Source organism: Grus americana, chromosome 2 (genome assembly GCF_028858705.1).
Source record: "Grus americana isolate bGruAme1 chromosome 2, bGruAme1.mat, whole genome shotgun sequence".
Taxonomy (NCBI): domain Eukaryota; kingdom Metazoa; phylum Chordata; class Aves; order Gruiformes; family Gruidae; genus Grus; species Grus americana.
The window spans coordinates 167,670,350-167,696,122 of record NC_072853.1 but is presented as its reverse complement, the minus strand read 5'-3'; the positions used below and the strand labels follow the sequence as shown (position 1 = coordinate 167,696,122).

General features: G+C 44.5%; 1 protein-coding gene across 4 annotated transcripts in view; it reads right to left on the bottom strand.

Moving 5' to 3' along the window:
- Positions 1-599: 599 nt before the first annotated feature.
- The window catches only part of PTH1R (parathyroid hormone 1 receptor), a 127,629-nt gene continuing 102,455 nt past the window's right edge, over positions 600-25,773 (bottom strand). For 3 of the 4 annotated variants that reach the window (XM_054815631.1, XM_054815633.1, XM_054815632.1), the window contains 6 exons: positions 20,931-20,991; positions 19,055-19,121; positions 15,487-15,581; positions 13,728-13,869; positions 12,491-12,532; positions 600-11,291 (listed from right to left, as the gene is read on the bottom strand). In XM_054815631.1, coding sequence (XP_054671606.1) covers positions 10,929-11,291; positions 12,491-12,532; positions 13,728-13,869; positions 15,487-15,581; positions 19,055-19,121; positions 20,931-20,991 — 770 coding nt within the window. In that variant the 3' untranslated portion in view covers positions 600-10,928. The remainder of the gene's footprint in view (positions 11,292-12,490; positions 12,533-13,727; positions 13,870-15,486; positions 15,582-19,054; positions 19,122-20,930; positions 20,992-25,773) is intronic. The other variant, XR_008575751.1, reaches the window with a different exon arrangement.

The window sequence follows — 25,773 nt, the reverse complement described above, 5'->3', positions numbered from 1 at the left end:
AAGATGGTTACTCCCTGTTTCCACCTGTAGTCACTGGCAGGCTTTCCTGAAAACGTCACTGGAATGTGACTGCTGCTGGAGTGGTGGTACCCAGCCCACAGAGTGTACACGATGCGCTAAAGGTTTGGGGCAAGGACTATTTTTCCCAATTCTTCCTCCTGTGCAAAGCACACCCTTGCATCAAAAGGAATGCTCTGGGACAAAAAGCCTTAAATCTCAGCTTCATTAAATCAGCTTTATTATTTAGAAGCTGTTAGAGCTAAACCATGCATAAGGAGAAGGTTGTCAGCGGTTGACTTAGCATGTCTCCAGAAGCAGGAAGCATGGATGGGAGCTGATCAGGTTTAGTCCTAGTGCTCCTGAAAACCACAAGCTTAAGCAGGTATTTAAGCCACTCAGTGTGACGCCTTCCCAAAGGGTTTCCAGAGGCACAGCTCACTCCCATCTTTCTGTATCCTTAATGAACTGGAGATGCTCATGGAGCTCCTTCCTCATGAACCCAGAGGAATACCTAACCCATGTCCATCTAAGGGTGCCCCTGAAGGACTTTGGAGGCTCTGATTCTTATAGGCAGGAAAAGACACAGAAGAAATATTTCATGAGAATCAATAAAGGTTTCTTTTTATTTTAATTCCCTTTTACATACACCTGTGGTTTGTCATTTTCCGCTTGTTACTTTGGTCCATACAGAAAGCAGAAGTGGAGGAATGTAAACCAAATGCCTGCCTGACGACACACACAAGGCAATGTCCCCGTAACACATAGAAAGAAATCACAGTTTTTTCCTTTACTTTTTCAGTTTTGTCCCTCTTCTGAAGTGAAACAAGGTCTTAAAAACCACTTCAGTGAAAGCGCTTGTGTTGGAGGGGTAAGATCACACCCCAGCTCCTTTCTCTCCTGCTCAGACTAGAAAAAAAGAGCCAATGTCTTGCAAACAGACTCCTCGGGCAGAGCCTGGCAGACGCCGGGAATGGCTCAGTGCTTTTTCTAATGCCCAGACCCCATCACTTCTGGTGACCGCCACGACTGGGTCACCCTGAAGGTGCTGAGACGAAGTGATGAGTTTTAGCAGCAGGTCTGCCTCTTCATGCATGCCCCAGCTCGTGCAGATGGGAAGAGATTGACATAGCGTTTCTGAACACGGGGATGGGCCAAGGGGATGGGTTTGGGTGATGGTTCTTGGCTATGCCTGTCCTTCCTCTTCTGCCACCTACTGACTTTCCTCTCCCACCAGCTCTACCTCATACAACCTGCCCTTTAAAAAAATTACACCTCTAACAACAAATGGCTTCTTGTTCATCCTTCCCTGCACCCTCAAGGATGAATGATTAATTTAGACAAAGAAAAATAAAAAGATAAAAGCTTGGCCTGGCAAGAAGCAACCAGCTCTATATTTAGAAGGGCTCATGCTTGTCATAATGCTCTGGTTTAAATAGATGTTGCTTCCCTGTTATTGTTTTTATCTCCTGTTTTAGGTACCTGAGGTCTGCCTGTTTAGAGAACACCCTTCATTTAAGCATTTAAGTGGTCTTTCACATGGATATTGTATTTCTATTTCAGAAGATGTCGGCCCAGGCATTTTGGAAACCCAGTACACACTAATCCCATCTATCCCAAACATTTTAATCCCATGCCTTTTTCTAGCCAAATATCTACCACATCCTAAATCCCCACATGTAGAAGCTGATACCAATACAAAAGCCTAATGTTGTCACTCGTGAAGCATTTCAGGAGAGGAGACTGCCACTTAGACCTTTTGATGTCTGCTTTCTGGTCTTGTAGTACTATTGATCTAAAGCAAAAAGACAGCTAGAAGTATGGGTGGCAAGTAAGGTTTTGGGAACAGGGGAGGTAATTTATTTGAATCATTACCCTTTTTCTCTTCAGAATTTATGGGTGAAACCCAGCCCGTGGAAATCAACAGACACTTTGGTGTTGATTTTCATGGTGTCAGGATTTCATCCCAAATTGATGCCAGCACATCTGTGTTGTTGCACACCACATCGCTAGCCCAGAATCATTAGTCTGAAGAAGATAATAAAATATCATCAAATTCCTGAGTTAATGTGCCAGGAAAACAATTGCTATGGTCACAGGGAGAAACGACTCTGTGGGACCCAGGAGAAATGGGTCTGAATCCCAGGTTCTCTTGTTGAGATTGTTCTAATGTACCCTTTTTTTTTTTTCAGGTGAAGAAACAAGGTGAAAGTTCCAGTGAGGATGAAGAAGACGACAAAACCTCACCCACTTGCTCTCTTAAGACATCCCCTGTTTAAGAGAGAGCGTAATTGTGCAATAGACTCTGCCTCTCAAATCTGTGCTGGCTAGGGAGGTCTGCCTGAAAAGTAGCCAGATTTATAAGACTTCCTAATTACTTATGATCATCTGGGTCAGCTCTTCCATAACTTTTTCTTTTGTTCCTGGCCCCTGCCAGACTCTGAGCTGATTTCCAACCCTGCCCTGACTCAATGGAGTCTCGCAAATCTGTTCTGAACTGGGACAAAGCTCGTTGCGCTCTGTTCTTGCAAACACCGGTCCCTTACAAAGCAGCACCACTGCCCGTCGGTACTGGATGCCACCAAGAGGTGCAGTCAGAGAGAAGATGGTCCCAGATGGGTGCAGTAATTACAACATGCTACAGATGCAAAGGCAGTTCAAGGGACAGTTCTGCAAGTATGCCCTGAAGCAGTACTAATGTACCAACCTAGAGAAGGATGCAGAAACCACATGAGCAGATCAGAATATTAAACTTAAAAGAAACGTGAACAAGAATATTTAATAGCAGTGTACCAGGTCTAACCCCAAGCCCTCTGAAGCCAGTGGAAAGACACTGTGTGAACTTTGCAGGTCATACTGAATGTCTCGAGATCTTCTATGAACAAAACACAAATGAGTTCAGTTGGAGGATGAAATGCTGTGCCAAGGTTTGCAAACCTTTCCCTGGTCCATGGGAAAGGTTTCAGAGGAACCTGATTTGATATCTCTTTTAATGCTCCCCTGTGACATTTTTTTTCCCACTTGCCTCCCAAGTCCTGGAAAAATATTGATATTATCTTGACCTTTGTATACTGCAGGGCTAGCTTAAACTTGGAAGACAGCATGAAAACTTGGAGGATCTGAGTTCACATGCAAGTAGGATAGAAAAGAAAAGAAAGAAGGGGCTAAGAAAAATCCATACCAATTGAAACAACTGTGCGTGGCTAAGTGACCACACAGCAGTGGGGACAACAGGCTAATCTGGACAGGAACAGATAAAACGGGACTTTTTTATGTGGCAGCTGATGCCTTTGGTGTCCTTTTATTTAATCCCAAACAGCAAGTCTGGTCTTTAATTCTCAGCAGAGTATTTCTGTAGCTAGAGTTGGAAGCTTTATTTTAATTCCATTATGCAAATTGTACATGAGTCCTGAACTGTGGTCTAGATTCAGATCTGTTTTGCCTTGGCATTAGACTGAGTTAACTCGATTAACTTCAGTGGAGTAGCTCCTGCCTTCTGCCAATGAATATAAAATCAACATCAGGTCTGTTTCTAACTGTCCTGCCCTAGAGACCAGCTTTGAATGATTCTGTCCGCTCATTATAGCTATTCTGTCCACCACAGAGAACTCTGTCCGCTTGGAAGAAGCCATAAAGCCAGACACTGCACAGACCTCATCAGAGCACTCAACAGAACCTGATGAAATAAACAAAGGATAAGTTATAATTACTATTTTATTGTTTATAATCCTTCTTAAGTGTGGTGTAAAGACAGCGAGCCTTTTTCTTGCTCTCTGTGCTCTTCTCTCTTAAATTTACCAAGAAGAAAAGACTATTTTGACAGAGTGACCTTCCACCTCTGCCAGGGTACCTGTGCTCTGAACCTGGGGTGATGGGTGCCATGAGTCTAGGGCACTGTGCAGCTGATCTGACCAAATCATGTTCCCATCCCGATGCTTTGGATTGGTTTTGAAACTGACAGCTGAGATTGGCTTCTAGCCATAAAAAACCCGAATTTACATCTACATCCAGTTAAAATGGAAAATGAAAGGCTTAACCAAGTTGATTAAAAGTTCTTTCTTAAGTTCTTGGGGGTGGTTTTGTAGGGCCAGTTTGGAAAAAAAAAAGAAGTTTCATGTAGAAAAGGACTCCAAACAATCTGAGTTTGGGATTGATGTAGAGGGTAGGGGCATCCACCCTGCTGGTGTCCTTTTTGTGGGCTTCTCTACCTGCTAGGGACAAGCAGCCTCAAAGATCTAAAATGGTTGCTGTTCCACCACCCAGCCTACTGCTACAGGTGAAGTAGGTCCATGGGAGTCTTCTGGCACTGCCAAAAGATCATGTCTCAGTTCCAGCTTCAACTTCTGGGCTCTCAGTAGAAGATACCTGTTCTAAAATCTCCTAAATTACCTACAGACCAAAGAGTAGCCAGCAAAAATGTCTATTAGCACCGAGTAAAGAAGCACCCTGATTAGGACAACCTTTGCCTATTACAAGACTTGATATATGGACAGCAAATTAATTTGGGGTTAACCACTAAATGCACAAGCACATTAGCAATATTTCTGTTTCAGCACAAGATTGCTTGATGTCTCTGAGCTTTAAATGACCAGCAGCTGGTCATAGGCCAAGGTGGGTTCTGAGTGGCATGTCCATGCATCTCTCTCCATCCCAACTCATTCACAATGGCCTCTGTGAGATTTCCTATGGAGAGGCCAAGGAGACCATAGAAACACCAAGGAGACCACATTTCTGGCTCAAACTTTCTGGCCAAGTGAGAATTATTGGGGGAAAAAAAAAAAGAAATGCCAACCTGAATTTTTTTTTCCTTTTCTTTTCCCGTTTGTCTTTTTCCTGAATAAAAGCAAATTCAATCTGCATTTCCCAGGTCATTTTTTAAAAAATCACAGTGATAGAGTTATGTTTTAGTATTCTTCAGTTAATCACGTGTCTTTGCAACAACTCACTTCTGGTTTCTTTTCCTCTCCCACCTTCAGCTAAGAGCTAAGCTTGAGTTGGATTTTATGAGAAGCCACAAAAATAATTTGGGTGGAGCAGGATAAGCCCAATATTTTTTATACAGTTGGCAGGATTTGCTGCCTCAAAATAAAACGCTCCTTTGGGCCAACAGTATTTGCTGTCCGGCAGGTTCAACCTTTCACTTTCATGGGCAAAACCAGGAGAACTGCCTTGCCATGAATGTCTGCAGAGATGGACATGCTCTTTATTTTACTTATACAATTTATGAACTATTATGTTTTCCAGGCAAATCCAGACAGCCATGGCCAATCGTGATGGAAATTTATTTATAGGGTCTTTAACAAACTCATTTCCTTTACAATTTAATATTTTTCTCATTTCAAGACACCCTAGAGGAATGAGATATAAAATGTACTCTGTCTGGAGAATCACACTGGATGCTTGAAAAGCTCTGTAGCTGGCCAGGGATATCATATATGTCCTCTGTTTACTCTGCAGAACACAACAGCTCATCAGCAATAGAAGTAATAATAATAACAACAAAAAATCAAACAGTAAACCTGTTCCAGCATGAAGCTTGTTGAAAAAAGCTGATTCTCCTAGACCTGCCTGAGGGTGTAACAAGATCCCTTCTCTAGCAGGTGCTGTCAGCAGGGAAGTGGCATGGTGAAGATCTAGGTTAACCTGCCCACAGCCTTAAAACAAAGTTTCCTCACCTGCTGAGCAGTTTACAGCTGGCAGCCATCAGTGCAATGCCAATTTGTGACACAGGATATACAGCTGAGGAGCAGTTACCCCCCCAAGACTGGAAAATACTGCCCTAGATTTTTTTTTAATTTTTTTTTTTTAATTTTGCTTCCTGTTACAGTTAAAATGTCATAAGATTCAGATAAGGCCAGAAAGAGAGTATGTGAAACACATTACTGCTGCGTAACTTTCCATGACAAGGCGCAGACTGGTCTTCAGCAAACTCATGGGTACCAACAGGTGGAAAAAACCACACACACCAATAAGAACTAATGTTGCACATGAAAAGACTTCACAGGTTCCTACAACCTCTCCCTTAAAGGTCAACTCTTAAAGTGCTTTCTCTCATTTCATGCAGTCCGATCTCAGGTGACAGAGTCATTGACCATAGTGAGAGATTCGGATGAGTTAAGGGATATATAGATCACTCTCCTCATTGTCAGCAATTCTGCTTGAAGCTTTCCGGGTGGAAGGCGTGCGGAAAAATCAGCCAGTGAAAAAGCAAGAGAACCCAACCTATAACTGAAGTTTCTTAACTTTTTGAAACATCAGATTCTGAAATTTAAAAACTTTTAAGCCAGTCATTGAGTTTGTCAAAACAATAAACAGGAGTAAAAATTGGAGATCTTCCCTCTAAAGGTATTTTCACACTTTAAAAAATGGAAAATTCTTACCAGCAGTGTAGACGTTCTACATTTTTCAGCCAGTTGCCCATAAACAGATAAACGAAGCCAATCCCTGGCTGAAGAGTTCAATTTTGGGAGATCTTTGTGAACTGATTTGGCTCTAATATGTATCAGACAAGAAGAAGCAGAGTTGAGGAATGGTGAGGAATAGGACAAGACATGATCTCATCTGAACCAAGACCAAGTAGTATATAGAAGGTGTAAAAAACCACTCATCTGCACATATCCAGGCAAAGCAGAAATGACAAGGCCGCTGCCAAAAGCCATCCTTAAGAAACACAAGGCTGAGCAACATTTAACAGCTCTTCGCCATCCAGAAAAGAGGTAGATCAAGTAGGAAGGACTCGTGAGGAAAAGTGGACTGCGCTGCTGTGGATGGGAAGAGAAGAAGTGCTGAGCTGGTACGATGAGATGAACCTACCAGGGGGTGAGATTCCCTGCCCAAGCCCAATACCACTATGGCACTGGAGAAGAGGACACCCATCCAAAAGGTGGGCAAGGAGGTTCCTCGCCATGTGAGCCAGTCAGCTGGGGTATCGCAGTGCACAGCTTGGCCCGTGCCAGCCCAGCAGGCTTAGAGAAGTGAAAGGGGCTATAGGACTCCTGAATGTTGCCAGCCGCTTTACAGGATGGGAAGAAAAGAGGCACAAAGCTGGCACCATGAAGGGGGGGGAAACTAGAAAAATACAGGCAACCGGCTCCTTTGGACCTTTGTCTCCTGCTAGAAGTCAACTTGAGAAAGTCTCTTTCCCCATGTGTTTGCTGCACTCCAACTCCAAAGCAATCTGCCCTCTCTGCTCCACCATCCCCGAACAAGGACAGGCACAAAGCCTGTCCTGCCTGCAGGGTTTGCAGTGGTCACTAGGTGAATCTCAGACAAATACATCCTCACCTCACCACCTTTCTGCTTTCTGCGGCCTTTGGGGCTATGTTTGCACTAGTAAATCAGACAGGAGAGGAACTGTCACCCCAGGTGGACTCAGATCTTTGGATGGGGGTAAAGTGTCCTTGAGAAATGCCCGCATCTCCTGGTGATGGAGAAAGTGAAGGTGACCCCCCCACTCTGAATCTAGCAGCTGTGGCTAAGAGCCAGCAGGACCACTCTGCTTGCCCTTCCAGGGAAAACTGCAGCTGCAAACTGTGCTTTCTTCTCTCTTTCTAGACATCACAGGTCTGATCTCTTCCTCGCTAAAATCAGTGGAGGATGTCCTTGGATCTCTAGCTAATAGGTCATGACGCAGTCAAGAGTTTGTGATCAGCCCGGGAAAGATAAGAACAGGCTTTGACAAACATACAGTCTGCTGGGCCTTAACGGCAGAGTTATTCCCCTGTGTTGGGATCAGCATTTTCCCAATTTTTGTATGAATATTGTTCATGCACATGAACACCCAGGAAACAAAAAATCTATTACGTATGATTTGTAATTGAAAGGATTAAGAAAAGATTTCTTGCCCTGTACATCCCTTGTGCATGTAATTTTTATCTATGTTTAACAATAGTTTTTAGACATTTATTCTAAATAATCCAGTGATGAATGCATTTCAGTGAGGGCTGTATTTTATGAGGGGTGTTGTATTTGTTTATAAATACTTTTATGGCTTTTGCTAATTCCTTGAACTTTGCTAAGTGATTGTCAAACATGTTATTAATCTTGAGTCCTCAGTAACAAACACAAGCAAACAGTGACTCACTGGTGGTTGGTTTTGGTTTTTTTTGTCTTTTCTTTTGCTTTGTTCCAGCAGTGAAATGATACTAAGAAATTTCTTTGAGGAAGAAAATCAGGAGGGTCATTGCATCTACTTGGCAGGATCTAAGCACAGCGAACTTCAGCGCCAGGATATTCAGTGTTCTCCTCTCTCATCGGCAGTTCAGCCACATGGGATGCTAAGTAACGCAGCTGTACACACTCTGACAGCTGACTGTTAATAACTTCTGCCCCCTTTGATTGCCTCCAGAAGCCATACCAGCATCTCTGAGGAAAAGGCGAGCAGTGAGTGTAGCTGGGCTGACCCAGATTTCTGCAGAGCTGGTTAGGTCTCCATGCCAAACTTTCACTAGAGTTGACTTCTCTTGCAAGATTACTTAACTTCTCTGTAATAGTATTGTTAGTATTGTTATATGAATAACAACAACAATGAGAGCATGAAAAAATATTATTCCTTGAAAACCCGACACTTCAATAGCTGCCATTTGGTGGTAAATGGTTATGATGATTTTGACTTATTCTAATGACACAAAATTAAAAAAAAAAAAAAGAACAACACAAATAAATACTGGCTTTTACAGACCTGCTCATGTGTGTCTGCAACTGATGGAGAGGTGCCTCAGTGCCTGACAGAGGACTGCCTCTCAGCCACCACATCCCCTACCAGGTCTGAATCCAAAACACGGAGATGTCGAGGGGAGGAGGTTTTTCCCTTGACTTCACTGGGCTTTGGATCAGGTCCTGATCTGAGATGTTGTTTAAAGAAGATGTAGGACACAGAGTCAAGATCCCAACTGCTCTTCCTGACCTCCATGAGAGATTTGGGGAAGTTAGTCCTTCATTTGCCCTCAGAAGACCAGCTGATTGCAGTGACTGGATGCATCTCAGAAGTGCTTGTTGATGTGACCCAGCAGCTGTATCTAAAGAATCGGGATAGAGAGTAGATTATCCCATTGGCCCCACCTGCATCCTAAAGGACATCTGCAAACTTGCCCAATACCTCTTCCCTATTTCATTTGAGTAACAGTCAGGTGAGGTCAAAATGTTTCAGGTACTAGACCAAGAAGGAAAAAAAGAAATTAAAAAAAAAAAAAAGCACCACGAGGAGCTGACTCTTAGACTGCAGCAAGGGAATAGTGATGTTATGTTAGGGGCTGAAAAGAAAGTCCAGGCTGGCTGAGCTGGAGTCCTTCCTCTGGGGAGGCATGTGCTGCAATAGGAAGTTTTGTCACTGTTCCTAATTTCCCACTTCTGGGCAATTCTGACTCATGCTTGCAAACTGGCAGAGACCCCTCGCTGGGTGCTCAGCTGGTGTGAAAAGACCCCCAACGCAGTGCACTGTTGGCCAACAAGGATGGTACCTCTTCATCGCTGCTGAAGACACGAGGTGTGTCAGAAAATGACCTTTTGGCACACCTCGCAAAAACCACCAGCAAGGGAAACTCTGCACAGCGACAAAACCTTCCTGGACTCGCTCTGCTGTAGGAAGGAGGCATTTCCTGGTGCTCTTCCCTCAGAGGCAACGCAATAACATTTCCTCATCTGACCATCTCTAGGCAAACTAATTTGGTTGAAGTTATGCTTGTTTATACCAGCTAAGAGTCTGACCCGGTGTGCGTGTGTGTGTGTGTGACCAAATCACAAAGAATAGGAAAGTTCAGAAGATGTTCAGAGGGAGATCAACCACAAACAATTCCTGTGCTTTTATCCAGCAAATTTTGCCTTTGGATCTCATGAAGGTAGGTTTGTCTGGCTGTATCCAGCAGCTTGTGCTTCTGGGTGATACAGGCAGGCTGTTCATGGAGTCTTTCTCCTCATGAGGATTTGGATAAGTGAAAAGCAGGAAATTCAGAGAGAAGAATGAAAAGCAATTTAAAGGTTTAAAAAATGACTGAAACTTGTTTCCATGAGCATCCACAAAAAGGGAGGGCTGAGTTAGCTACCCTCTGAACTGATTTTAGCCACACACGCGCACAGGCACACGTACCCAAGATCTGCAAATCCCTCACCCTGCCTCAACCCGCTTGGTGGGCCCCTCTCCACTGCTGCATCTGGAAGAACAAAAACGTCGCACATTCTGATAACCACATTTTCCATCCTAAAATTGCACTGGTTTCTGGCTTGCTACTGGAACTCAGGTCAGGGAAAGAATAGAGTTTTCTGCCTGCATCCAGCAACCATGAGCTGTTAACCCTGCCCACCCCAGAGGAGCACTTTGCCAAGGAGTGAGATTGCCCAAGGGAAGAACGTGCAGCTGGTTGTACCCAGCTGTCTCTGTTGTACGCTTGTCTGCAACAACGGGCAGCTATGACCCCCAAGAGGTCTTGATCAATGTTGTGTGTGTTACCAGGCAGACTTTACAGGGAAAGAGCAAACCAAACTGAAGACGCCGATGGGTGGCTTGTACCCTCGCAAGAAGATGGCACTGTACACTCCCCGCAAGACTCTTGCTTTACTGGGTGAGACTCCTCTCCTCCTTGGCTGCCCATGCTCTCCAAGAGGTCCAAGGACCACGTGCTGCTTTGCGACCCTCCCTCGCGAACTCTCAGTATCTCTGTTGTTCAGCAGGTAGCAAGGCCCGCGGGTCTGGATAGCCCTGCCTCCGTTAACACCAGGGAGACTTAGATCACCGAGTATATGTATGTGATCGACAGCTGGCCACATTGGTGGCTCACTTTTTTTTTTCCCATATAACTTAACCTCTTGTTCCACAGAACAGAGAAACTGTATGGAAACCCTTGGCATCCGATGCGTGGCCTGATATTCTTTTGCCCACTAAATGCTCTCCAGGAACCTTTTTCATCCTTTTGCTTCTTTTTTTTTTCCTCCTCTCTTTACATAACTGTCTCTCTTTCTTCTTCAACAAGTACTGTGGGTCTGTCTCCATCATAAAGCCCAGAGCCATTCAGGTACTCCTCATCTTTGTTGTACTGCTCTGGTCCAGAAGAAGGCATGGAGTTTTCAGAAATTGAGCCATTTTTTACATAACCTGGCAAATTCCGGTGTCCATTGAGGGTCCCTGGTATAAGTCTCGTATTGAGATGGAGGGCAAGTGCCCCTCTTGTGGCTACATTTGTGATGCTGGTGTGGGAAACCATTGGTCCATAACTGTAGGTTGTGCTCCCACTTCGTGCTTTCCTTTTAAAGTCAAGTGCTAATGTCCACCTGCTCCATGACTTCTTTATTTCTGCTTGGACCTGAGAGACAAGGGGGAAAAAAAGCATGAGTGGGAGGAGAGAGGGACAGAGAGTATCAGAAGGAGGTAGTATCCACAGACAGAATGGGTGAGAAACTCTCTGGGGAGTGAAATTGGAAGTAAGAGTGAATTCACATTAAATCTGCCCTTTCAAAATGAAATATTTGACATTGGGAAGCTTGGATGCCTGAAAACATCTAACTGAAAATGTGTGTTAACTCTCTCCCAGGGTTAAGGGATGGTGAGCAGTACACCCAGGAGTAAGTCTTCTCAAAGTACCATGAGCGTCAAATATGAATGGGATGAACCACCTTCAGAGGTGCCTGAGTCTCTAGAAATTTCCTCCAGAAAGGAGTTAGCTGACTACTTGAGACTGAGTGTCCCACTTTTAGAAGGCTCAAGTTAGGATGAGATCAATTCCCCTTATGGTATGGATTTCATCTTGGTTTTGCTGTAGAACCTAAGCAGCATATTTGTAGTTGCATTTCCCCTTAAAGTCCATAAAATGAGGCCAAACCAGCCTTATGCTGTGCCATGAAAGTAGCTCTGTTCTTTCCCAGTGTGCATCCACTGACCATCTATTTTCTCAGAGGGAATTAATGGAAACAAAGGCATTAAAGCATATCACTCTGGAAATAGAAAAAAAGGTCAAAAAAGTCTGGACAATCAAAAGAGCTTGCTGGTTAGGCAGCTACTCTATCAATCCACTTTTATTCCTGCCACAGATCTGAAATTAAGCAGCACTAAAGAACACTTGTGTTGGGAAAATAAAAAACATATTTTTTTCTCCAGTAGCTCATTTATTGGTGACGTATTGATCTGGATATCTTACATGACCAAAACCAAGGGTATAAACTTTCTATGTTTCAAACAGGGTTGTGTCCCAAGAATAAGTGGAGATCTGCTGATGTGCATCCACCTCAGTTGGACTAGGTGATCATTGTAGGTCCCTTCCAACTGAAAATAATTCAATTCAATTCAATTCAATTCAATTCAATTCAATTCAATTCAATTCAATTCTATTCTATTCTATTCTATTCTATTCTATTCTATTCTATTCTATTCCATTCCATTCCATTCCATTCCATTCCACTCCACTCCACTCCACTCCATTCCACTCCACTCCACTCCATTCCATTCATCTTACCATCTGTGTGTGGTAACCTCACAAAGGAGGGAAATAAGAAGCTGGTGACTTACCTCTCCATTGCAAAAACAGTATATGATGGCAACAAAAAATCCCTAGAAGGAAGAAGAAACAACATATTAATGGTGTCCCTGTGTTCCTCTGAAATCAATTACATTCATAATACGCTGTATGTAATATGCATAAGAAACCGCATTGTTCAGTAGCACATGATGGACACACAAATACAGCCATTTCCCTGTAGACTATTGACAAAGTAAATGGACTGTATAAGCCCTCTAGGTCATGGTTTAACTAACAGGTCTATTTTCACCTCCAGAACTTTTGCAAAGTTTCTGCGATGGTGATGGGTGCCTGGGAAGGTGGTGGGGTCTCCCTCACTGGAGGTGTTTATGTACATATTGCATAAACATTTCCAGTGTTTTACATGTAGGTGATCCTGCTGCAGGACGGGAGGGTGGAAGATGGTCCTGATGGGACTTTTCCAGTTCTGGCTGCAAGTGGAGCAGCCCATGTGTGGGGCAGAACTGTCTGAGTGGGATCAGCAAAGGAATTCAGATGTGAGCAAACCATCCACATCTTTTTGCTGGCCAACAATTTACCCAGATCTTGGTGAGGCCACCCACTATTTTATCCCATCTGCACCCAGCAGGAATTGTGGAAGCATGTGAATGCAAGCTTGGTCCCCACCTGCCTTAGTTTCTCTAAACTATCATCTGGCCAGACCCACTGTCCACCTTTCATCATCCACACTGGTCAACCATGATGGTAGGTAGGAGCATGCGAGCCAAAAGTTAATCTCTCCGGGAAGGGTGTGCAGTGACTATCAAACACTGCTTTGCTTGTAAAGAGTTGCGTATTCTTGCTGCGGTGTCTTATATAGGACCTGTAACTGAACGGGCCTTTAGCCCAAACCTAGAACTGAGGAATCCATTCACAGGACTGAAAGACAGCTTCGGACAAGCAAATCGGAAGCTAATGTTAAACAACATGTCTCTGTGGATCTCTACCAGCTTATGTCTAACCTGGATCTAAAGGGATTTAATTTGCGGGGAAAGTTATCTTTCAACAGGAACATTTTTTTGTTGGACACACTGAGTCTTTATACCTTGTGTTTTGCAAATATAAAACATACTTGATGCTAAAATACTGTCAAATCACCTTGTGAATGAAATCTGGTGTATTGTAAAACCAGCACTGCTTCCAAAGACAACACCTTGCACCCTCATTTCTTTCCTGTCCCTATTGAAATTCTCATAGTTTGCCCCCATAGTTTAACAGTTGAAATACCTGGAAAGAGTTGAACAGCATTTCATAGTGCATTTGAACTTGCCAAAGAATCCCTGACACATCTGTGTATGGCATAGCCATGAAAACAATATAGTGAACGCCAAACAGAGGCATAAGGACGAGGGTAGATTTCAGCAGCTTCCTGCAGCAATAAGGAAAGAGAAAGACACAGAGGAAATTAGTGGATGGAATGAACCTCCCAGTCAGGCTTGTCCACCTCATACCTTGGACACAATTCGTACGTAATTTCTTTCTTGCTTACATACCCCCTTGGCTAGGCTTGGCTTACAACAACTGGACATGGTCCTGTGCAACCTGCAGTAGCTGACGCTGCTCGAGCGGGGGGGATCAAACTAGATGACCTCCAGAGGTCCCTTCCAAACTCAACCATTCTGTGATTCTGCCTGCTTATTGAGTCAAGACATGAAGGTCCACCCCGCGTTACAGCCTGCTGTGCAATGAGCAGGGCTGGTGGAGAGGGAAGTGCATCTAGGAGCAGAATTGTTCCAGATATCGAGGGGAAGAGGACGGTGCACTATGGGGTAAGCAGGAGGTGAAGACTCTTAGGAGGTGCTTTGGGCTGCAGTATCACCTGGAAAGCTCCTGTTTCAAGGAGAAGCTCCATCTCAGCATAAGACCAATGTAGGGGGCTGGGGAGAGGTACAATACAACCCCAAGTACTTGGCTGGGTTTGCTCCTGAGGGAACCAGCCTTGCCTGGAAGTGATGCTAATTGAAGGATTAAACCTTCTGCCAAGAGTTACAGCAAGTCACCAAGTGCAGGCAATTACAGAGAAGGGCAGACATCACTACCAGAAAGACCTGGTACCTCCTCTGTCCAGCAACTGGAAACCACTGAGGGAATTTAACACATTAAAAGGAGAAGGCCCCATCCAAACCATAATTAATAGCAAGCTTCAGCCAGTGAGAAATAAACAAATAGATAAATCAAGAGCCCTGACAGGGCAGCAAAGAAAAATGGAGAGGTGTTTTCCTGCCAAATCTCATTCCTGCTTCAAATGAAACGTCTTGTGTTTGGAGAGTGAGATGGTAGCAATGAGCTCATGGTTTGCAGCCCAAATCGTTCTGCTCTCCCCACTCTGCATGTGTCATGCTGGTCAGTCCAGCTCAGGGGATTATGAGAAGCCTCAGGAGCTCTCAAGCAGCTGAGGCGTCTCAGCAATCTGCTTTTTCTGCCCTGTTTTGACCATGCTACAAATATCCTAAATTATCAAGAGAGAAGAGCTAGCAGAACAAAGGAAAACAAAATAAACAAGGAAAGGCCAGATTTCCAGCAAAGAGTCAGGAATCTTTTTGCATTTCAGCAAAAGCACTGAAACACCCGCTGAAGGGCAGATTGAACAAATAGACCAAGTTTTACAAAGCACAGGAGGGAAATAAATAGAAATAAATAAATTAGTACAAGTTGTAGGGGTTTCAACAGCATAAGCAGTGCTTTTATTTTTGCGCTCTTGGTTCAAAGCCAGCAGTCACTTCCAAACTGTCTGAAGAAACTGAATTCCTCCCTTTAACGTAGGAGGGGCGTCCCTCAGGTTGGATTTGAAAGGTTTAGGAGATGTTTAAACTGCTGTTGATTCACTCTGCATTATCAGACTTGGAAGACGGCATTCTTCTCACCTTGTTTTAGGTGTCTGCAGTGTAAACACCATGAACTAGTCACCCTGGGCTCCCTCTGTAGTCAAGGAGGTGAAACAGGGACTTTGGCATCTCTCAAAAAGTGGAGAGGGTATGAGACTCACCGGTACTGTTGTCTTGAGTCACACCTCCCTGCATTCGTCTCTCGTAGCTTGGTTGCTAGGACTCTGATAATGTTGATAAAAAGAATAAAATTTACCTGGAAGAGGTGGGGGAAAAAAAACAACAAAGAAAGGATAACTGTTAAAAAAGATCCACACAGCGACCTGATGATGCTGTGTATGAAGGTCCTCCTGGGAGAGCTTGTCCCGTGGAGGGGGTGAGCTCCACAGGAAAGACCCGGTGTTTGGTGGGATCTGGTCAGCTGTGTTTAACCTGAATGGTTGACAGAGAGAAGGGAATGGCGTTCTCTGAGAAAGTGTGGACATCTCACATGGAAATATCTCCATCTGAGCTAACCAGCAGACACCTGAGAACTACATATGATATCAATATATAAGGCAGTGCTTACCAGGCATTTTGAGGTATGGACTACAGACAACTCAGTATTTTTCACATCATCTTATTTTAAAACTCCATACAGTGATATGGGGCATTTTCATACACCTCTCAAACTTAGTTTTGTGTCCAGGGAGCAGAGTGAAATTAGCTTATATTTGTCTCTTGCAGCCCACCTGAGATTAAGATCTCCTCAGGCTAAGAGAAGCATTACTGGGAAGCCTTTCCATATTTCCATGTGCAAAAGCAAAGAAGAGCACGCAGACTGCACCATGACAAAGACACAGAGTCAGCTAACCTAGAGATGACGGATAAAGAATGCAGAAGGGCAATATAACGGTAAAACTTTTGTTGTGTGTACACTGCTAACTGTCCCTCCGCAGGAGTGTTTAGTATGGATCAGATCAGGACAGTAAGGAACTAATATCTACTTCCTCTGCAGGGAGTCACATCTATGAACCCATCTTGTGGCCAGCTGGTCAACCAAGCTAATCTAGTCCTACAGGAACATGCTCATGGTGACCCACGCAGCAAAAGGTAACGGCAACATCTCATGGCTATGCTGCCACTTAACAGAGAAGAAAAATGGGGAGATATTTGAGGGATTCACGCCTTTTTGGAGCTCTTCAGACATTGGTTTCACTAGGGCCAGGATTATACCTGCTGCTGCCTCAGACAAACCCATTCTTGAGACACGGCAAGGCCACAAGCAGAACCGTTGTGTAACTGTCTGCGCTGGGGAAATCCACATTGCTGGGCTAACGCTGGTGCCTATGGGTTTCTCTGGAGGCTTGCAGCAGTCATTTGACTTCTCAGATGCCAGTATAGCAGCATTTCAAGGAAACAAATTACCATGCCACACACAGGCTCATAGTCTTATGCCAGAAGGGACCATTGTGAACCTCTAGTTTGATCTCCTGCAAAACGCAGTCCATAAGACCTCCTTGTATTCATTTTTGTTTGAGCTATAGCAGATCTGGGTTTCAGTGTTTCCATGACGGAGATCCTACCACAACCATTGGTAAGCCGTTCCAACGGTTAATTATCCTCACTGTTAAAACAAGTAGTTCCCTGAGCCGCTGAACGAACACGGCGTGGTTTGCTATGGCTTTGTCTTCTGTGGTTGGATTCCTTCTCCTTTAACGAGGTGCAAGCTCATTTTGAACAGCTCTCCTCTGTGTTAAAAAGGGGGTAAGGTCGTACTACATCGTTTTCCTTGAAGGGGCATTAGTAGAATTTCTCTCCCATATCTATTTGACTGTTTTCATGAGGTTTGTGGGAATTTAACATCCATGCAACCCCATTCCCTTAGTTACATTTGGTTGGAATTTACTGACTGGCACAGAAGTTATAAGGGAGGGATGGATAGACCGAGAGGCAGAGAAGCGCACAGCCTGGGGGCATGTAATTCATTTTCATTGGAAACCAATTTGAAAGGAAAAAAAAAAAAAGCAAGCTTTGTTTCTCATATGAGTTTTTCTAGCTTCAAAGACTCAAAAGTCGGATCTTGTTCTGCATTTGTTGGCTAAACTGAAGATGTCCACCCTTATCACAGTCAGGAGGGAAACTCCTCTGAGTTCCTGAAACGTGCTACATTTTAAAAGAAATCCAGACAACTGTATAACATCAAAGTCAGCAGCAGAGTGGAGGGATTGTAAGCCCCTCAGCCTCCAAATTCTCTGCAAATACATCCAGAAAATGCATAACTTAGTCCAGCAACATATGACCAGTCAGTGTGGGAATTGAAACGGCAGCCAAGTGAACAATATGAACCCACAGAAATTAAACAGAACCAACCCACAGAATATTTTTGCATGATAAATAGCTGCATTTGCAAATAGCCAGGGTACGAGCACAGCAGAGCCTCATGGAGAAACATTATTTTTACAAGGATGAGCCTCAATTGAGCTCTTTCTCCTTTGCTAATTGGGCTTTAAATTAAATGCAATGGGGTTGCTGGCATTCATCTAGTTGAACTATCTGAACTTTCTTCTCCATCCTACTATTTCGTTTCCAATGACCACGATGTGGGCTTGGTGAGTCGTTTCTTCCAAGGTGCAGAACTAATTGCTAGAGCCAGGTGGAGAATTTCCACTGAAAGGAAATTCTGATGAAGAAAAAAGCCCCCCCAGCTCCAAAGCAGCTCACCTAATTGCACATATGAGCATATTCACCTCAAAATCTTTCCTGCTGTTTATATGCAGATGGTCTGATTTTCTTCTCACCCGCACTGATCATCTTCCAAGGCCTCCTGATTTGTGAGTCAGAAGGACATATACAGAGCTCGATGCAAAACCCTCTGAAGACTATAGAGAGATTCTTACTGACTCCACTCAGCTACTCCTGGATGAATGTAAAGAGTGACTAGGATGTGCAGGAGTGGAAAAGCTCTGTTGCGTGCACTCAGCTAACCATCAGAAGATGGAGTAATGGAGAACCATAGAGAAAGGAGGAGGAAAGAGGGTAATTCATGAAAACTGTGAAAGCAGGTTCTCTAGCTAATTAGGACCCTGCTCAAGCAAACACATAACCACCCACTGAATTCCCCTTGTGCAGGTAATCACATCTCGCAATCTCCAGCTTGCGAGAGCTCGGCCCTGTGTCTGGATAATGTCACTTATATATCCTTTCTGTCCCCTCTGGGTAGTGGGTGGGGGCTGAAGTGACCTTCCATCAGTGATTAACATCATGTCCAATCATAGCTGGGATGGTTTAGCTTTCATCTCCACCTTTGAGATATCCCAGGCTTTTATCAAAGACGAGTCTGAAACAATCTGACGACACTGAAGCACACCCAGGGAAAAAGTTTGGTCCAGCTATGGAACTAGAGATGCCTGGTGAGAACATGTTATGACCCCTGATATCTCATGGGTTGGAAATATTGGCTTGAATGTTTGTCTCATTAATGATTTTAGGGTCTTACCTCTGTGTCATTTTTCTCTCTTAAGCAAAAGTTGAAGATGCTCATAAACCCCTCTGCCACATGCAGCTATCAAATTTACAGTCAGGTCAAATATAAGGCCCTTAAAGTGGATATACAGAGACTCCGCACTATTAAGGCAGGAGCTGGGTTAACAAGGTGATTGGAGTAGGGCAGCCTGCTCAACTCCTCACACCGAGCCTGCACCGACCAGAGGCACTGCCTCCCACCCCTTGCAATCAGCCAGTACTCACCACGATAGCTGCCAGGATGGGCACCTGAATAATCCATTTTAAATTGCCAGCACTCAAGTCCCAACACCTGAGAAGAGATTGATATCCTGTCAGGAAATCACTGGTTAAAAAGAGCAACAGACTCAAGTATCTTGTTGGATAAATCCACCCTGGAAGGATGGGTTCCTCCAAAGCCTGGTGTGGTGGAAGGATCTAGCTCTAATCCTGCCTTCAGTCTGCATGGCTTCGAAATAGCCCTTCTCCTGGTGTTACACTATTCAAAACTGCAACCGCTATTAAACACATTTAAAGTTATGCTCTCCAGATGGTGCAACAGCTCTTTCTACAGTCATCAAGACTTGTCCCTTCTGGGCAGGAACCTACCCTTTTCCACTTCTTCACCTCCCTACCAGAAAAAAAACTACACTAAGAGTAATCCAGCTTTCATGGAAACAAGAGAGGCTGAAATGGCCTAATATTACCCCTTGGAATAAACCTGCACAACTTTGCATGGGGACAGGTGCTGTCTGAAGACATGGTGATGGGGACGACACTGCAGTCCTATACTCAATTCCTGTGCTTCCTTCAGCCCTGCTCTCACAGTGAGACCCAGCCATGCTCTACGAAAGCCCTTATCTTCTTTTCATCTTCAGCCCTTATCCAAGTGAAGACTGGAAGGGCAAACTGCTGGTGGCGTTGGATGTTGGGCTACGGTCCTCCGTCTGCCAAGAAGGGGCTGAACACTATTTCCTCCCAGGCATTTCCAACAGCCATTGAATAAGGTCACTCAGTGTTAATTACTCTGTTTGAATTCTCTCCAACCACGGGGAGAGGAGTGCCACAGGCTTTTCTTTATCTGCGCCAGACAGCCCCCACATGGCAGCTGCAGTTTTCATTTCACGGGCCAAATGCTGCCCAGGCAGCTATTCAAGGAAAGCGAGAGGCAGGAGCAGAGAAACCACCGGTGCTGACTGAAAGGCTCTATGAGCAGGAGCCCGTGCCAATGCAGATGCGTCACACTCCAGTAGCTGAGCTACTCCCTCCTTCCAAGCCTGGAGCTGAAATCCCGTTTGGAAAGCAGCGTCCTCCCAGGTAAAGTAATTTGAAAAGTTGCCTGGGGACCCCCACACTATTGCCTGCAGATCGTGGGCAGATGAAACCTGTTGTGTGGTCAAGCCTGTGCATTACTGGGGTAAAAATGTGATTGTTTTGGAGTTTGAAGATTGGATGCTATGGATCCTTAATCCAGCATACTGTAAGAGGGTGCATGTGTAGGACCAAAGAAGCAGCTGATCCAGTATCTTGTTTCTGACAGTAGCCAGAAGCTGATATTTAATGTGGAACAAGCAACCAGGTAGTGATATTTTTCTAGAATATTCTTCCAATAATCTGCAGTTCAGGATGGCTTAATTTTTAATATTTAATACTTCTGGAGGAATTTATCTTCCACGAGTTTGTACAAATGCTTTTTAAACCTGAGGACGTGCTGGCATCCACAGTGAGGAGTTGCAGCTTCACCACCTCATCAGGTCCGAACCGCATCCTTTGACTGTGCTGAACCTGCTGTCTCCCAACTTCATTCCCATTCATTCAAGATTTTAAAGATCCCTGTCCTGTCCCTGCCTAGCTCTGAGCAGTCTCTTCTAGCCCCAGGAATAACAGCTGCAGGTGTTCACATTTATCAAATTCTGTAAAATTAAAGGAAAGCTAGGAAAGTTGCACCCACCTTATCCTTCCCTGCCACACACCCTGCCAAAAGTTTGCCAACTTCATAGCAGAAATTACTTCTGGCTTTGCCTGGTTCCTTTTTTCCTTTGGATTCACCCACAAAGTCACCGTTGCCAAAAGCCCCACAAAAGCATCACACGTAAAAGGGGGAAAAGAAAATCAGACTTACTCTGTGTCAGCTAGAGTGGCTCTCACGCTGGCCCACGCTGTAACAAATACAGCAGGGAGTCCTGCAAAAAAAACCCACAGGTCAAATGAGGTGAGTAGGGGGACTAGAGGGCTCCGTTACCATAAGCCCAGGTAGGGTGGGTTTGAGGAAGGTGGAAGAAGTAGCTTTTAAATATTCAAGCATAATTTAGACTAGGAAAGCCTGATCTTGGTCTCACATGTCTTCTGTAGTCCAAATGGTAAACCAAATAGTAGCAGGGAGTATTTTCTAGAAGACAAATGTCATGGTCTGGACATGTCCACTCTACTGAACTCTCCTGGCTTTCAAAATGGAGCTTTCCTAAGTTGTTGGCCAGGAGTGGTCCAGGTTTAAGCTACCTCCTGGTTTGTGCTTGGGAGATGCTCAGGTCTGGGCCTGAGATGGGTCATGGTCTTGGCAGGATAGACCATCAAGTTCCCATGCCTGTCCTCTAGCACTGCTTTATAGAGACATAGCCCGTAGTGCTTGAACTTGGGTGACCGATACCTGCTCTAGCCAAGTGATTGGGTTTGAAGCAGAGAAGGGTTTCCTGCAGCACATCTTTCCCAAGACATTTGTTCCCTGACATCAAGGAAAGGTGGATGTGGAGTCAGGCTCAGACCATGCCTCCAAGCACAGGGTTGGTTGGATTAGAAACTCTTTAAGTGTGAGAGACTTGCTGCCTGAAGCAGACAAATGCCAGAATTTTGGGGAATGCTTGCAAAATACTCTAGTCAAAGGTTCATTCCCAAATGAACCATCCTCATTTCAGCCCAGTTACACTGGGCATCATCTTTTCCCTGTAAAAGGTAAAAGAATCCTCAATATCAAAATGCAATCTTCTATTTATTTTTTTTAGGGTCCAGTTCTACTTTATTTGTACAACTGAGTCCCCTACTGGCTTTCCTTAAAAGGCAGGATCAAATCCACAGTAGCTTCCACAAATTCAAGAAGAATAGCCCCTTTCAGGTGAAAAAAAAAATATTAAAAAATAAATAAAGGCGACATTTATCACCGATGACTGTAAATATGCTGTTCACAGTCTAAGCTCATTGGGGCTTGGCATGCATAAGCACACGCTTAACTTTCAGCATGCACTTAAGTCTCATTAGAGTGCTTAAAGGCTTTCCTGACCACGGACGCTTTCCTGAGCTGGGGTGTGGAGCAGGGACGCCTGTTTCATACACACATGGACAACAGGGCCGTTATCTTGGTTGGAACTTTCAAATGCCATGGCAATATAAGAAAGCATAAATAATTAAACACAGAGCCTCACTCAGGACCAGCGCAGCAGCACTGCCTACAAAGATACATTTATAAGGAATGCACCCTGCTTTACAATCCCCTGCGATGGCTGGCACTGGAAAGAAAATACTTAACCTATTGCACTGGGAACTCGTGAGCGTGTTGAAGCTGAGGGCTTGGGGAAGGTGATGATTTATTGCAACAAGCACCGTCTATTTCTCCTCACTGTTAATCACCTATCTATGAAAAATATGTGCGTGCTCCAAACTGCTGGCTGAGCTATCAAAGGTTTAAATGCGTATAATTTTGCTGATATCATTGGTGATACTCCAGTTTATATCAACTGATAAACTGGCCATGTTGAGAAGTTCAGATGCCTGCTGTCTGCCTGCAAGACGGTGGCTGTTCACCCACTATTGTGAAGGTCTAAGCTTGAAAGACGGAATGTTTCAGAGGTTTAGATGCATTTGTCATGTACTTGTTCCTCCCTAGCTTGTCCTGTACTTCAGAAAAGACACTGTTCCCATTCATACTAATCCTGTACTGTGTTCAAGGTTCCTAGCAACAATAAAATATACAGGAGAAAAATAATTATACCTAACAAATCCCTATGTGTGGATTTATTGTGCCCAGTGCACTGCTGCCTCACTCCGTTCAGGCAAGATTAGCAAAAGGATCCTTGACATTTTCTGCAAAACACACATAGTGAATTCCTGGCACCAGTTTTATCGCTACATTTGTCCTTCTGCTTCTCTTGCATCGTTCTTTTTTTGCAATGTGAACAATTGTAAATGTTTGTAAATTTACAAAAAGTGGTACGAATCCTCCCCCTCCCTTTCCTCTGCCCTGTTTTTAACATTCTCTCTACATCAACGTAACATGGAGTGTTTGGGCCATCAGGTAATTTCTAGGGTCCAGGCTTTTCCTCCTGCTCTGGTAAACTAGTCTTTCAACTTGGAGAGTCAGAAGGCTTAGCTTTGCCTCCAGCATCTCTTTTACTTCCAGAGAATGACTTTTTTGTGTTTCCACTTGAAAGTCCTGTTCTGTGATGTCCCAAGACTGAGAATCCCTCCTGCTGAGCGCTCACAATGCCCATTGATGAGAGCGCCACTAACCAGAAAATCAGGACTGATGTCTTCAAAGTTAGATATCTAAAGGTATCCACAGACAGAAGATACCCAAGAGGATGCAGCTCTGTGAGCAGGAAAGTCACAAGTGATTAGATGCATCATAGAATCATAGAATCCTGGAACGGTTTGGGTGGGAAGGGACCTCCCAGCCCACCCAGTGCCACCCCCTGCCATGGGCAGGGACACCTCCACTAGCCCAGCTTGCCCAAAGCCCCATCCAACCTGGCCTTGAACCCTGCCAGGGAGCCAGGGGCAGCCACAGCTTCTCTGGGCACCCTGGGCCAGGGCCTCAGCACCCTCACAGGGAAGAATTTCTTCCTAATATCTAATCTACCCTCTTTCAGTTTAAAACCATTACCCCTCATCCTATCGCTACACTCCCTGATGAAGAGTCCCTCCTGATCTTTACTGAAGGCTGCTGTAAAGTCTCCCTGGAACATTCTCTTCTCCAGGCTGAACATCCCCAACTCCCTCAGCCTGTCCTCACAGGAGAGGTGCTCTAGCCCCCAGTCGTCTTCGTGGTCCTCCTCTGGACCCACTTGACCAGGTCCATGTCTTTCTGGCATCTGGCCAACCCACCAAGGAAAGGAAAGTGAGTCTCCAAAAAGCCTGTGATCTCCTGGATGGCTGTGAGCACAGACAGATGCAGGCGTGGATGGATGCATGCATGCCCCCGCTCTTGCACGTATGTACTCCACGTGCATGACCGGTGTGACGCAGGATGAACCCCACCGGGCAGTGATGCTGTGAGTGACTTCTACAGAATCCACATTGTATGCGCTGTGCATTTCCAGTCAATACACACAGTGTGTACAATGCAGGTGCTATAAAGTCAGGTATCTCCCCATCAGCTGGAAAAAGTGCAAACCTCAAGCTGGGCAAAGTCTGGTGGCCACCCCAACCACCTTACTCCCCTCTGTCACTTTTCTTGTGTATGTGTCTCCTAGCAGTTAGAAAAATGGCTTTCATGCACGTCTCAAAGCGGTGAGTAAGAGAGGCGGCTGCAAAGCAACTGCTAGGAGAAGAAAGCTTATGAATAAAGACCTTATGTAGGTCTGGAGAAATCTGGTCTCAGTTCCCTGCTATTTGAAAATGTCTCCGAGGAACAATGACTGTGTTTTTTCAGTCCTTCTGTGTCACAGTTTCCTAATATTAAATGGGGCTAATAATATCCTCTTATGCCTCTTGTCCCATTAGGTACAAATACTTTCAGGCAAGGATGATTTCTGCTTAGATAAACACGCAGGGCTCACCAACATGAGTTTTTAGACCTGAGCACGTCTAATAGTAACACATCGACCTGTTTGTCTTTTCAAGGTTTCCCTGCAATCCTCATTTGCACCGTAGCTGAAAGCCAGCGCAGTCCAGCCGGGGTGAGGGGAATTAACATGGTGTGAAGGAAAAATGCCAATGGAATCAGCTTGGGCTTTCTAGCTATTGGTCATGCTTCTTCGACTTCCTTCATAAAACAGCTGCAGGGAACTTGAAGTCTGCTGGGGAATTTATTGTTGCCCATAATATCATTATTTATTTATTTTTGTTGGGTGCTGGCAAGGAACAAGTTCCTTTCTGTCATCAGTGTCTCCCTTGCAAAAAGGGCGCTGCGGACTTTCACGGAGCGGTGCTCCCTTGTGCCAGTGAGGATGTGGATTGAAAAGACTCGACAGAAATCTTTGGGTCTGACATCAAAGAGTAACTATACGCTCCGGTTTCCTCAGTAGTCTGGAAATAAGATGTTGTAAGGTTAATTTTGCTCCATACCCCCACCCTGGAAATTTCCAGGCAGGATAAATCCACTGCTGTTTATTGTTACACAAGCAAGAAAAAAAAGAAATCCCAGCTTTTGGGGCAAACTTCTCTTTTCTGTACCTATGTGGAATGTCATAATTATTTATCGCTGATTCCCTGTCATTCATTGCTGTGGTATGGGCAGGATCCAGTGCCCACTGCAGGGAACTGGAGTTTTTCCACTGACTCCAGTGGGTCTTGGATTGGGTTGCCCTTTCCAGTGCCCAAAAGCTATCAATGCAATACATCTGTGCGGGTGCGTGTGTGTACATTATCATGCTAATCAAAACAAAGCAAAAACAAAATGCAACTGGAGGGATCCTATGTTCTCATTCCAGAGGAATTTAAATTGAGCAGCCTCAAACTTTTGGAAGCACACAGATGATTGGTGTTGTGACAGGTGTGACTTCAGCTTTGTGGTTGCTCTGATAAAATGATTATACTCTGGCAGTGGTTGGAAGAATTAATGAGAGGAACCCATGCCTGTTAGACTGTTTTCCTTTGGCTGCATTATGAGCAGCATCAAGTTGGTTTTTCTTGTTAAACATATGGCATTATTTTTCAACTGCGTCCTTCTCTTCCAGAATTTGCTCTGGGGAATTGCTTCTTTAAGTCTGCTCTGTAAAGTTTAATGTCATTTTCTGAGAAGCAAAGTTTATGTA